This window comes from Scomber japonicus, chromosome 16 (assembly GCF_027409825.1).
Source record: "Scomber japonicus isolate fScoJap1 chromosome 16, fScoJap1.pri, whole genome shotgun sequence".
NCBI lineage: Eukaryota > Metazoa > Chordata > Actinopteri > Scombriformes > Scombridae > Scomber > Scomber japonicus.
This window is the reverse complement of record NC_070593.1, coordinates 13,221,816-13,236,517: the sequence shown is the minus strand read 5'-3', so window position 1 is coordinate 13,236,517 and position 14,702 is coordinate 13,221,816. Positions and strand designations below refer to the sequence as shown.

General features: G+C 40.3%; 1 protein-coding gene across 3 annotated transcripts in view; it reads left to right on the top strand.

Moving 5' to 3' along the window:
* The first annotated feature begins 13,100 nt into the window (after nt 1-13,100).
* Nucleotides 13,101-14,702, top strand: part of meis2a (Meis homeobox 2a) — a 78,547-nt gene continuing 76,945 nt past the window's right edge. For all 3 annotated transcript variants that reach the window (XM_053335250.1, XM_053335249.1, XM_053335248.1), the window contains exons 1-2: nt 13,101-13,688; nt 14,168-14,394. In XM_053335250.1, coding sequence (XP_053191225.1) covers nt 13,677-13,688; nt 14,168-14,394 — 239 coding nt within the window. In that variant the 5' untranslated portion in view covers nt 13,101-13,676. The remainder of the gene's footprint in view (nt 13,689-14,167; nt 14,395-14,702) is intronic.

The window sequence follows — 14,702 nt, the reverse complement described above, 5'->3', positions numbered from 1 at the left end:
GCTCCTCGAGGAAAGACATGTTGTCAGTGTGCATTAATCATCAGGCCCACCATCGGAAACAGACTCCCCTCATAAGCAATTTCACTCATTAGGGTTACAGTGCTGATTTGCTGATTAGAGTTATACTGAGGCTACTACACTGCAAGGGAAGGAGAAGAGAGCAGGAGTGAGAGAAGGGAGGGAGGGAGGCAGGGAGGGAGGGAGGGAGGGACGGATGGATGGAGGAGAGGGGGAGAGAGGGTCTGACACATTTACAGTGATGTGAAAGCTGAGATGTTGATTAATGTGCATTGTTCCTGTCACATAAACTGAATAAATAAATATCAAACAAAAGCTGAAGGAAGAGACTCGTTTACAAACCAGGAAATGAAAGTTCCATTTAGTTAGGGAGTAAGACAGACTAGGATGACAGTCTGTAGACATGACTGTAAACAAGAAATCACCACAGTGTAAGTCAAGGCCATGAGCCCACATGAACAAAGCACCTGGTGTGGTTGTTTCAAGCTTTTCTTTAACTCACTGCATACAATTCTTGTGGCATAGATGCAACATTAAGAAAAGCCAGTCCCTCTGAAGTCCACCACTGTGATAAGTGGCCTTCCTAGTTAACATGACATGCTGTAATCAGCTCTTGAAAGCCTGCAGGGTGTGATTGGTTTCAAAATATTCTTGCTCACAATTCAAACAGGGTTAAAAACACCTCTCTTACAGAATTAAAACCCATCTTCATTTCCTGCAAGTGATGCATGCTGATAACAGAATATTCACAGCCCGTCCATGTTTACGTCATATTTAGGATTAGGCTGTTTATATTGATCTTCACATCCCATTTGCACCCTTGTTTACATAAATAAACAATATTCTGTTTGCTGCCATGGAAACAGAGTTGACACAGGCCACAGAATCACCATTTAATGGAGTAAGATGTTTACATGCCTGAAAATGCTGGCTAATAATGGCATAGCTCAGCTGTCATATTCTGGTTTCTCATAACTGGGATATGTGTTTATTTGGGCTATTGTGAGTGGAAGATGGTGTTTACAAGCTACGACTCTTAAATGTAATACTTTTGTATACCAAGTGACTTCAGAATATTAATGTGAACAGTGCTCCTGTGATGATCCTCCAGCATTAATAGATATAGATTTTAAAAACATCATTATTTTATATGATATTTCAATTTATTTATAGATTTCTTTGACCTGAAAGTAAAACTGTGACTGCAGCAATACAAACTTAACAGACTGAATCCAATGCCAACTTTGCATCTCATTTTGGTTTGATCCCTTCTATTAAATCCTCTCAGTCAGGTCCCTCTCTGACCCCTTTGCCAGTCATTGGATCATTACTCCGTTTTAGGGAGCAGCAAACATTCAAGGCAATCTGAACCTTTCCTATGGAGTGGAGCCAACAACCACATGATGTAATTGATGGGGACAAACATAAGCCAGCACTCGCATCAGCATTACCAGGCAAGTTGAACCATATTAATGGTCACTACAGGTTTTGTGTGTTTGTATGTAAGGCTATGTGTGTATAACGTGCACTTTATCTGTCAGGCTGGCATCATAGCTATACTTTGATCACATTCAAATGATCTTTGGCGTGTGATTATTCTCTGACTGGGTGCACAGATACACAGCCTGCACTAATTAGGTGTTTTTTTTGTCAGGTGAGCGATGGCTACCGATACACCCCTCTGTCATTTTCCTCGAGAAGAAATGCACTCGTGCAGGAATTCCTCCGTCTGCTTCCCTCAGCTTCTTTTTTTTCTTCTCTGGTTTCGCAGATTCCTTCGTCCGCCCCAGCAGCCCGGGAGAAGTCGTTTTACAGTTCAATCAGGAATTCTAATAAACTGACCTGTGCTTTAATGACTAATTCATTGTCTCCTTTACTACCTTCATGGGTATAAAGCGGATTAATGACTTGAGCAAGGTTAAAAACAGTACCACTGTGCTTTTCCTTCATCTATTATCAATCATCCTTTAGATTCTTAAGAGAGCTACGGAAATTGAAGGAAAATTAGTAATCCTTTTGATGGATGATAGCATAGGTAGGAGTGTATGCGCAAGATATAAGTGTGGCTATAGCATTAATGGAAATGACGAGATAAGTAGCATCACATGAGGAGCGTGCATTTCAGGACATGCCACATATATGGAGCAAACTACTGTAATGCTGTATGACAGGAGCGTTATCCTTTTATGACAACAAAGCCACCACAGTTTTAGCCAACCCGAGTGAGGAAAATAAGTCATATTTTTGATTATCCTCTCCACAGTGGACCCCTAAATACCTGTTATCGAAATGGCCCAGAGACATAATCCCATATATTGCAGTGCATAGTGCTTTACAGTACAAAGGGCATTTAGGAAAAAACTCTAAGGAAAAAGGAAAAAAACTCCACTGCAGTTTAGAGAAGAGAGGTTAAGAATTTCACATAAGTTGTTAGACTTCTTTGACAGCTTCTTTACTTTTCCTCGCACTATACTTCTTTCTTGTTGTTCAGAAAATCCCATGGAAGAGGAGAGAAATGAGAAAAAAACTAAAGGGGAGGCAAAGAGGAATGGCAAGGATGAGGGAAGAGGCTGCGTCTCTTTGTTTACCATACTATATTCCCATCTCACATATGTACGCCTCTGCTGCATCTCTGGGCTCTTCCCATTCTTGGCCCAGTCATTTCTGACAATGTTAATGATTTAGTGGAGAGCCCTCCACAACGGATGATTTGTGACATGTAGGAAGGCTCGAAACGGAGGAGGACGGGGCAGGTTTCTGTGGGGAGTGTTTGGGATCCAGGGATGCCTTGAAGATGGTGATTCATTATATTTAAGACAAGTGTGACATCCTACTTCAAGGAGGCAGCACACATATGTATGGGGAGGGGGGGGGGGGGGGTTCGGGTGGCCAAAGTGGGGAGGGGTAGGTAAGTACAAAGGAATGCCTCAGTGTTTTTGGAGATGACATAGGAATAGTAGGCAGGCATATGGAGACAGCAGACTGGAAAATAATGGGTAATGGAGGAATTTAGCCTCAGGCTATGTGCCTGCTTTGCCTACTTCTGTATAACTAGTATATTTATAATTCAAATACATACCTTTAATAATTAACAACCAGTGAATATTAAAGGAGAATGCAGGATATCTTTCCTACAGATAGAGTCAGGTGAAAAATAGTATTACATTTCAAATTTGACAACAGCACAGAACAAAGGACTGAAGAGCAAAAAACAAAAAGTTGGCAGCCATTTTTGGCCAGTTTTTTATCTTGAGCTCATGCTGTAAACAAAAGGTGTGAGCGTTTATTTTTAACACATGAAAGTGAAAGAAAATTATCTGAATGTCGCTTGGTGAAAAAATATTTGTGTTTATTACACTTACATTGTAGTTAAAGGACGTTCAATCACTGGTTGCCTGTACATGTACAGAACGCTCATTGTTTCTTGGTGAATCATACCATAAGTCAGTCAGGGGCAACTCCCTGGAAACTTTAGTGTGCAGTCACAGGAGCAAACATCTCACTGATTTTCTAGCAGTTTCTCTTTCAGTATTTTATTGTTGTCTGGACTCATTGTGAACTTTTGCCGTGCTCCACTCATCAGCATAACAACACCAGAATTGGTCTGATGCTGACATCCTTTTTGTCTGACCAAAATGTAATACTGCAATGTGACACACGTCACAGGAAGAAACACACTATGACATTCATGTGACTGTGTGATAATCATCGACTTGCATTAAACACACACGACATACTCTGCATACAATTATGTGATTTCAGACACATTTAGGCTGCAGCAATTTGTTACCAAATGCATTGAAATCCAGTGTATTTATGAAGAGTTCCTAGTGTGCCTTTTAAAATAAAATAAAATCCCAAAGGACAGTGTTTTGTAGTCTGTACACAAGTGGCACAAAAAAACTCTCATAGTCTGTGTCAACTGATGTTATACAAACACCAGAGTTCAACAAGAACCGAAGTATTTGCATATTCTGGATCTGAAATGTGTTTCGCTTTTTTGTGCAGGCCCTGTTTCTATCTCTACTCTTTGATGTAGCTCATACATATTGACGACACACCGAAGAAACCAACCATGTTAACTAAAGCATGAGCTCAATTCCTTTAAAAAAAAAGGCGCATTAGTTGGTCCCATTTATATTTCCAGGCTTAATTAGCAAGTGAGAGATTGGACAATTAGCTCATCCATGCTAATTGATTATAATATTACAACTTGGCAATGATAGGATGAACATAGACTCCTCGTTCCATATTTCTCCAAGGGATTGATAATATATACAATGCTTCTGTGTAATGAGGGTTTTAAAAGACCAAATCAGCTGGGGAAATTGTTAATTCAATTCCACTCAGATGATACTGAGTTTTTCAGGGCACAAATGAATTGAATTGAACTGCAGGGATGCAGGGAACTTACAGAACGGCACTGTCCTTTTTTATTATTTTGACTCACGTCCACATAAATGATGTAGATCACGCATTCATTTCTGTCAATGACACAATAGGATGTGAACTCTCAGAGACCTGATTGTATCTAGGTCATTTCTCTTCCGTTTGTAATTGAAAAGCAGTTTCTGTTTCATATCTCCAGCTTTCAGAAAAGCAAATACAAAACTCTCATGCAGCTTTGAGGGGAGAGACACAGTGAATATGAAAGCAATCTGGGTCTTAGTATAGAATTACACTTTCTGTCAGTATTTACTGTTCTGCTGCTTATCCAACCTCACAGTCATATAGGGCCAGCTCTATCCTCACTTGTCAAAGGTGTGGACTGTGAAACTCAGGTACGCACCTCTAACCACCACTCGCTGGTGGCCCCACTTGAGCTCCATCACAGTGTGTGACATTCTGTCAGGAGCCACAGGCCGCAAAGCTGTGCAGAGGGAAAGAGCTGCAGGAATGTGTGCTGATGTAGCTCACCTGGAAAGTCACACTAACAGGAAGTGCACTAAGTTCCACTTTCCTTTAAACAAATATGTCAAACTAAAAGAAAATTTTTGGAGTTTTTCAGTGGTCAGGGCACTGCTTTTGATATCTGAAAACAAAGAGCATATTTGTGCTCTGCTGTGATCTGTTTTATCTTAGACTGCCTTTTACCTCAGATCTTAATTATGTATATTCTTAGGCAGTGCTCTATTTGAGAGTTATTGTTCTCCATTTCTCAAAAGACATTTTTATTGAGCAAATGCGCTTTATTTCCAGCCTCACTATGAGAGCCATGTCTTGTTTCACGTGTTCATCCTCAGGTGCAGCAAATAAAAGATAAGATTCATGTGTTAAATGCTGAAGTATTACACTTCTTTACTGTGCTTAATAATTAATAGCCCATCCCATCTCCCTATGAATATTTACATGCAAAGTGTCCCTGGGAGCCTTCCGTGCGCCAGAGGGAGAGAAGTCTGTGTGTTTATGGCATTAAACACTCAAACATCGTCACTGAAACCCCATTTCGCCTCCAACCATGAAAAACACTCACTAAAGCATTGCGAGCATTTTATTTGTTGTTGCACAATGTAACCTATTCAACTTCCATTTAGACGTGGCAAGTCAAATTACAGGTGCTCTTTCTGTGCCGAACTGAAATCCCAGGACGACGCTTGTCGACTAGGAACGTGAGGGGAGCAGGAATGAGCTTTCTCAGGTATTGTTTCCAGAACAACAACATTGTTCAGATCACCTTCCATATCAAAGTGTCAAAGGTCTTGTTGTCGAAAAAGAAAAGAAAAAAGGCATCTTCTTTACACACTGAAGATAGTTTATAGTGTATTGAAATATTAGTATTTATTCGAGTGCATGCTGATTAAAAAAAGTTTATTTGAGACTCTGAAACTTTATAGCGGTGAAATAAAACAAATTATAAATAGCTAATAAGGATGGTTTGCTAGAAATATTGGTTAAAAAATATACAGTATCTTTATAGCAGAGATTATAAACATTATATGACCGCTCTCAGCATACAACTGCTGCAGCACAGCAACCCGCAGTGGAGCACAATCAGATTCATAAATGTCCCACCTTTGACCTCAGAGAGAGACTCAGCAGGGTGCAAATCAGGAAGGTCCGGGGATATAGCAAAATACTCCTTGTTAAAGTTGCACTGCGGCCACTATAAAGCATAGCACGAGCTAATAATGGACAAGTAGGATGTGTTATACAAATAAATACGCTGTTACTGGTGAACCTGGGCATGTTTGGCTCTGTTGCTCCCATTGGTGATATTTATCTAGGAAGGGAAGGCTGAGTGTTGTTGTTGCCTCTCTGCAGGTCCCCGAGCTCTCAGATCTCCTCTCTGTCTCCTGTGTGGATAAGTAGTGGCTGCAAAGGCAATGCTGGTCTTTGATATTTCACTCCTCATTTGAATCAGTGGTTGCTTTATTTTACAATGCCAGGTAATTACCTGGGTACCTTGCTTGATCATGTGAACTCCTGCAGAAAGCAGATTGGAGGGAGGGAGAGAGATACAGAGGGAAGGAGGGAGTGGAGTAAGGGAGGGGGGGTGGGGGGTGGGGGGGAGTTGTGGGTATAAGAGAGGTGATGGAAATGGGAACGCATAAACAGGAAAAGAAAACACACAAATACAAACAAACCATCTGCATTTGTTTACCTGTATTGTTTTCTGTGAGTATTTCAAACAGATGGAGTCATGAAGAAGACATGCACTGTGTTATGTTAAGCAAGTGTGTTTTTTAAACATTCAGCTGTGGTGGTTTTTGTAGTGGGACTGTCCCGCAGTGTGAAGGCATGAGGTCACAGAAATGCATCACCCAGAAAAAGAAAATACACAATAAGTTTATTATAACTCAAACGAACAGTGTGTGTGTGTCTCTTGGGTTTAATGATTAAATTAGACTGGTCACTGTGGTGTGTGTGAGTGAGAGTGTGAGTGAGTGAGAGAGGGAGGGATTATTCAATGAAACCTTTTTAGTGATGAGCTGGCATGTATGTCATCATGTGCTGAGGCAGAAAAAAACAACAACAAAATGAGAGAGAAGCTCAAACTCGGAGACAGTTTCAAATGTTTTAATTAAGCAGGAAAATCACAACAGAGAATTTACAGGAGACCGAAATGTGTTACAGTATGTACATAATGTGGACTAAAAAACTATTCAAAACTTCATACATCTTAATAACAACATTCAAAAAGACAAACTATGATTTTGATTTTGTTCAACGAGGGGAAAAAATAACGCTGATACTCAATGGGGTTAAGCTCAGTGTTTGAAATGGTTGGATATGGAACCTTGTCAATGATGTTTATTGAAGAGGAGAGCAGTGTTTACTCTGTTGTGTGACTAGAATATCAAAACCCGTCACTCCATGTGAATGCAGCTGCGTTCAGGCTGACTGACTGAGCTCTCCTTGGAGAAAACCAGCAGCAGACAACTTGGGTTTGGCCCTGAAGTTGAACTAAAAGACTGTAAGAGTATTTCTATCAACTAAAAAATATATAAAAATGAATCAAAAATATGAAATAAAGTCCAAGACTAAAACATTACCTGTTTTATTTATATATAGAAATACACTTTTAGATTCACTTTTCCTCACTCCTTTTTTTTCTCCTCTTCTCACCTTTAATTAATTGTAGCTATGAATAAACTATCAATTCGTCCAGATAGCTTCTCTGATATTTTTCGCGTGACTTTGGATGAGATATTTTTTTCTTTTCTTTTTTCTTTTTTCTTGTCTTGCCACGTTTAATGTCACTCACATACTTAACGCTGAATGCATTATTTCGGCTTGTGGATAAGTTTGCAGGCACTCGGAGGCTGCATGCTTTAACTCTTGTGCGTTTTTTATCCCCCTTCCTATCCTAATCATATTGGAACCATGAAAAAGAAAAACCTCCACACTTTCACACCCTCCCTCCCTTCCTTCATTCGCTTCCGCACTGGACAAACAACACAAGAGCGGAATTTACATTCATTTCAAAGTGCAGAGGAGAATTAAGACAGTTTAATAAAGGCTTAAACCGCTCGGGTTGTCTCTCCAGTGCCTAAAGCCATATTTCCTCTGATCAGCGGAGGAGGGCGACTTTATTGGACATGTTTCTATTTCCAAATCCGCGTAACAGGCAGCGATGCATGTATTTCCTATAATGTAGATAAGGGAGAGAGGGTTTGATATGTAATAAAAGGTGGGTCTGTGCTGCCTGTTTAAGCCCCTTAAGCCTGATAAATGATGAGCGACAGAGGCACAGCAAGAGGGTCACCGCTATTAACTCCTCAGTTTCCCGGCCTCCACTTAAACTTCTCTCAATTACATGTGGTAATGTGGCTGGATACGGGCCTTATATGCTTTGATTTGTTCAATCTAACTGAAAGATATATGTATAAAAAAAAGAAGAAGAAATCATAGGCAAATATCCACAGCGCCTGGGGAGTGTTAGGGTGTCAGGGGGGAAAACATAGGGATTACTAACACATGCACACCAGGTATTCTGGGACAAACACCCAATGCAAGCTCATTAAATCAGCATTTGGTGTATCCGTACAGGCGTTTACGACGGGCTCTAATCTTGTCGGTGACCTGCTCCAACTGTGTCACAGGCGAGCAGAGCAGAGAGGCTTCAGACCAGGAGAGCAGTTTATGTGACCAACGATGGCTGGAAAGAATATTCATTTATATCACATGTGAGGAAAAACGCGCTTCACTTTGAAATTCGTTTGGAAAATATTGCTTTGTAGTGTGATATCTGAAAATAAAGAATTTGATCGAGCTTTTTCGAGAAGTATTTAAAAAAAAGATGATTTAATAACGGTAATATTTGATTTATATAATCTTTGTTATTTTTACCGCGCTGTTTCCCATTTTATAAAAACATGAATCCAATTTATAGACTTTGCTTCAAGTTCAATTATCTCATTTTTTTATATTTTAACGTATAATAAGACGTGCAATAACATATTTTAAAACTCGTACAAATTAATGAATAATAAAAAAAATCACATAAGCGTCATATTTATAGTTAGATATAAACATGCGAATCATTTTTAAAAATAATCTAGTTGATTTTGATTTATATGAAAATAAATTATACAGTCAAATGAATTTAAGATAATTATTGGGGACATAATTAAAGGCAAACTTCGACTAATAATAGCTGCATTTTTCTTGTTGGTATGACACTGACAATTACGTCTTATAACATCGTCGATTAAAAATTAGAAGAAACAAATATTACAATAACAACAAGCACAAATTCAAATCTTCATATTGTAATATTTTTTATTCACATTTCTGTGGTGCGAAAAAAAATACGATTTGATTGCCAGCCTTTTGATTTAAATTTTAAAACTCAATTTTATTGTATTTTATCGATAGACTTTGTGTACATTTAGTTGTCTTTCGTGGGCCTTTCCTCATTTGTTGCAAGGCTCTCATCAGATCGGCCTCCACAGCGGGCGCCAGGTGTCGCTAGAGGGCCGCATATTTCTCATATACTCCTCTGCTTCTTTGAAATGAAAAGCCACAGTTACATTTCACGTTGGCCTTCTCTCTCTCTCTCTCTCTCTCTCTCTCTCTCTCTCTCTCTCTCTCTCTCTCTCTCTCTCTCTTTCCCTCCTCCCTTTACTAACCATCTGACACCAGACTCTGAGAATCGGTGGAGGGGAAAATGAGGCTTTGGAGCTGAAGAATTTACAGTTAGTCGCGAAACTTTTACAAGTATTTGAGTTGCTCACTCCACTTTCTGAAACCCTATAGTCACATTTCACTCCGGGGTCAAAAAGAGTTCAGATGCAGGGGACTGAGGTAATGCTTTCTGCAAAAAAGGAAAACACCGAGAAGTCAAATTATTATTAATATATCAGTGATAAGATCATCTGGAAACACGTTAACAAATGTGGAAATTCAAATGCAGTTTGTGGAGATGAATAAGATTTAACAGCTATGGCAACGCAAATGTGCCTTCCTTTTATTGGGCTCAATTTTTTAATCTTTCATTTTAATTATGCATCATAAAATTGTATTTTTTTAATTTTTTAAAATTTTATTTAGTAATTTGCGCAAGTAAAAGAAATGGCCTAAAAGGTTTCTGCTTTCCGATCCTCTCCAGCAGTCAGTCTATGATCCATTCTTATCTCAGTCTCTCTATACATTAGCTTTGCTAATTTACATAATCTCAAATACTGAAGAGGGCCAAAGAAGAACAAAGTTACAAACAAGATTAGGGCGAATTTATTTGTCCCTGCGGTTGAGCGCCGATTGTTTCTCCAGGAGTGTTTAAGGTCACTAAGAGGATTTGAAGCTCGTTTCATATCAGTGATCTTTTTGAAGGAATTAAATCAACAATGCATTTCTCTCTCCATATTTAGCAACAGGCCACTGTGTGTGTGTGAGTGTTTGTACGTGTGTCAGTGTGTGTGTGTGTGTGTGTGTGTGTGTGTGTGTGTGTGTGTGTGTGTGTGTGTGTGAGAGAGAGAACAACCAAGCCCTGCAGGTTAAGAGGGATTGTAAGTCCTGCAAAGAGTAAACAGAGGAGTGGAAGTTCAGTGCTGGCGCTCTGGTCGCATGCAGGCGGTCCATGGTGCACCTTTTAGGATGTGACATGCAGTGGATCTTTAGCCTGGTGATTGTCCCAGTAGTGTTTTCCTTGAAATGGATCCTCTCCCCCCTAATGAATCCAAACGCAGCTGGCCATGTCCCACACGGACACCGAGAGCTTTAACCCTAAACTGACCTCAATTTGACACCACCAGATGAAATTTTACCGCCTGTTAATGCCATCCACTGATTTTTTTTTCTTTCAAACGTTGTGTGTGCACCTGAAAAGGGCCGCGGCGTGAATGCCACTTGTAAGAAAACTACTTAAAAAGTGTAATTGTCTATGAGAGGTGTCCTTGTAGGATTATCAGGATTGTAAACGCGCTCATGTTATAAGCAGGGGAGTTAAGTTGGCACAGGCCTTGTTTATGAGGGAAAATTAATTTTAATTAACTATTGAGTGAACGATGATTAAAATTAAATTAGTAAATTAAACACTGACTTGTGTAACGCGCTATTTATGTCTCGTAAAAGGATATTATTGGACGAAATGAACTAAATATTGTTAATTATGAGGTGTTTTGTTAATAGCATCCATTATACTCATTAATTTACGTTCACAAAAGAAGGAGTTTTAAAATTTCACGCCGTTAGGAGTCGTTGCTGGAAGTTTTTTAGGGAAGGGTTTCTGTGGAGCCGTACATTGGACACGCATAATTAGCCTCTGCTATTTTCACACGCTCTTCGGGTGTTTACATCACTCTCCTCGGGGGCAAATCACATATTTCCACGAGAAATGCGTAAAAATGACGGTAAAAAGCTCAAGATCCTAGTTCAGTGGATTTAAAAATTCGTTCGAGATATTCAAAATGTTTTTAGGGTGCTCTGAATTAGCGGCAGATGAATCGTAAATATGGAAATATATTCACTTTATATGCAGTTTTTTGATACCCCAGTCTCAAAACTTCTCTTCCCTTCACTGAGTCTGGAAGGACTTGCGCTCACAACAAAAGCGGTAGATACAGTATAAGGTTTACTTACCATGGTTGTCCAAAGAAGGAGGATGGAAAAAAAAGTCAAGCGTTAGTGCGCAAATCAACGTGAACGATAGTATTTAGCTTATGAAAATATCAGTCTTCAATAGTAGAGTCTGCCGGGCTGGTTGTGTTTACAGAATGTAAGAGCGACTTGGAGATGGTGAATGCCTTGGCTCTCTGCGCACCGCTCTGCAGCTCCTTCCCGGGGTATTGCACGTTGAAGTGTCCACACAGCCGTTTGTCAAACCCTGCAGTCCTACACTTCCCACCCCCCTTTATGCCAACAAACATAACTGTTGTCACGGTTTCAATTATTAAATATTTTTCTTTTCTTTTTCTTTTTAAACGGCTATTTCTGCAATCGACCCCGAACAACTCTGCTTGGTATTTTGTTTGTTGGGAGAGTTTATTGACCCTCCAACGGTAGCCACAGCCCATCTCCTTAAGCGTGTGTCTACTTTAATCCTAACCTGTGAATAATTAATTTCCACCATCAAAAATGTCACGGAGCCATAAATGGAGCCTTTATGTGAGAACCTATCAATACAGCCATGATGCCATATTAGCATTGATGGAGCTAAATATTAAAGGGGATAGATGGCCTGCTTCTGTTTTGTGCGTAAAGAGCTCAGTCTCCAAAAAGGGCTTCACAGCAATCGATGGCCGGAGCGTTGCTCCTCCTCTAAACTTCAATCTCCTCACATGATTGATGATCTTGGGGAGCTTTGATAATTGACTACTCTGAGGTAAGGCACAGATTTCTATCAAGAGAGGGGATTGGACGAAAGAAACATACAAAATTACTTTCTCCAAAGCTTTTTTTTCTCCTTTTTTTTTTTTTTACCTCTTGGAAAAGTTCATTCTAGGCTTAGAGGGGTGCTGCGTGTCGTTTAATTTGCAAAACGACCAGCACCATAATTAGTTGTGATATTAGGAGGTATTACTGAGATATTACGTAGGCACAGCTGCTTATAAACACCAAACAGATAACAAGTAAGCGTTCATGCTCATATATATTAAACTCAGCTTTCATAAGATGTCCTGGTAATCTTAACTGAAGATGCCTTGTTTCGTTTACCTTCTATCAGTAACTGAGAATGGATAAAACTTTATATAGTTTTAAATATGTATGTTACACCGTGCGTAAAAGTTTGAATGCGTAATTCAGCTTTAAAATTAACTTTTTGTTGTTGTTGCTCTAAATCGTTTGAAGTGAGTCAGTGTTTTGTTTAATTCAACTCAAAGCAGTTGCAGCCTAAGTGTCCGCGCTGCTAAACCTTCCTCATGCTGCCTTTTCTGCTTTTTCTTTAGGACTCCTCTCGGCGTAAAGGAATTGGGTGGGAGTTGGAACTGTGTTTGGCTTTTACCACCAGTGTGGAGTTGAAGCCGTCCCTGTGCCTCGCATATACTCTGCATATCACAAGATTTGGTCTCTCCTCTCTCTTTTCTGGAGCTGCTGTAGGACTGGCTATGGCCACCACTACTTCCGGGATCCGTCATTTCATTCGCCCACCGCTCAGCGCTGCGAACTGACTCTGTTTCTATAAGCAAGCTAGCAGCCAACCTGCCAACACTCGCTGACACTCACTCATCTCAGTCTCGCCAGATAGACGAAATACCTACGGGGGAAAGAAAGGAAAGATCTGAATCGCAATCTCTTAATTTCTACTGCTTTTTCCCCCTTTTTTCCTTTTTTTACAGTGATAATAAAACAAGATAGCGATCTGGAGGCATTAAAGGAGACGCGGACTTGCGGGATGAAAACGGACTAAAAGATTCGTCCTTCTCTTGAACATCATCACCAACCGTCATTCATTCATTACCTTGACAACCTCTGGCTTTGATTGACAGCTGGAGTGGCAAAAAGCCATGAGACACGACAGTTTAGTTACATGCAGGTTGTTGATGGGCCGATTGTAACCTTCACTTTGGCGCATTTTTTTATTTTTTTTTCCGAGGAAAGAGGGAAAACAAGAAAAATTGCAAAACTCCCTGATGCTACGATTTCAACTTAACCACACTGGCGAATAGGAGAATTCGCAAAGTTGGTTGAAAAGGGAATCTTGCCACTAAATCACTTTCTAACCGGGACTGGGATATTAAATATACGACAGATTCAGGAGTTTATTGGAGCGCAGCCTGATGGCGCAAAGGGTAGGTTTTAAATCTCCTACACTTACCTGTTCAAATCCACTGTAGGGAGGCCCTCGTATCGCTAACCTCTTGTCGGGTGGTGGCAAATTTACAAAGTATTCCTATCAAAGCCGCTATATTTGACATTTTTGCGGCGTCCTTACTCTTCAAGCAAAGTGACAGCCTCTGCTTTTACCGACAGCCTCCGCGACAGTCGTGAAGCAGTTTCACAGGAGACTCCAAACTAATTCGCTCTTTTTCACCCACCAAACTCACATACCGGGAGCACCAAAGTTATAATGTTTTTGGTAATAACAAACCGTTTAGTAGATATAATATATGACACTTTCTGTCCTGGCTGGAGCGCATTTTCAACGCAACAGCTTATTGGTTTCTGCTTTGCGTATATTCAAAATGAGACGGCATGCTTCTGTACTTTTCACATTTGTTTAAAAAGTAACTGGGCAGCCCGCTGACTTTTGCTCTGATTTTGTTCCCAGTACGATGAGCTGGCCCATTACGGTGGGATGGACGGAGTCCCGGCGTCGATGTACGGGGACCCGCATGGTCCCCGGCCGCTTCCCCAGGTCCACCACCTGAACCACGGACCGCCGCTGCACGCCAGCCAGCACTACGGAGCACACGCTCCTCACCCAAACGTTATGCCCACTAGTATGGGCTCTGCTGTCAACGACGTTTTAAAGAGGGATAAAGATCAAATTTATGGGTAAGGTTTGCATGGACCAAATATGTTTTTTTCCCTTTTCATTTTTCAGCTTTTCTATAAGTTACTATTGTTGAAGTTTCTCTCCCACCACTAAATTTAAACAGTGTTCAGTACAGGACTGACCGCAATTTTGCAGCCCCATTGTTGGTGAGGGGAGTTTTGTTAATGTGTAATTTTATACGCTTTGTAGAGGGCATCGTCAAGCCTCCAGTAAGTAAGCCTAGAGCTTGAAATACAAGCTATGAAATAAAAAAGGAAGCTCTCTCCCTTTACAGTAGTCCAAGCTCGAAAGTCACAGACTGCATGGA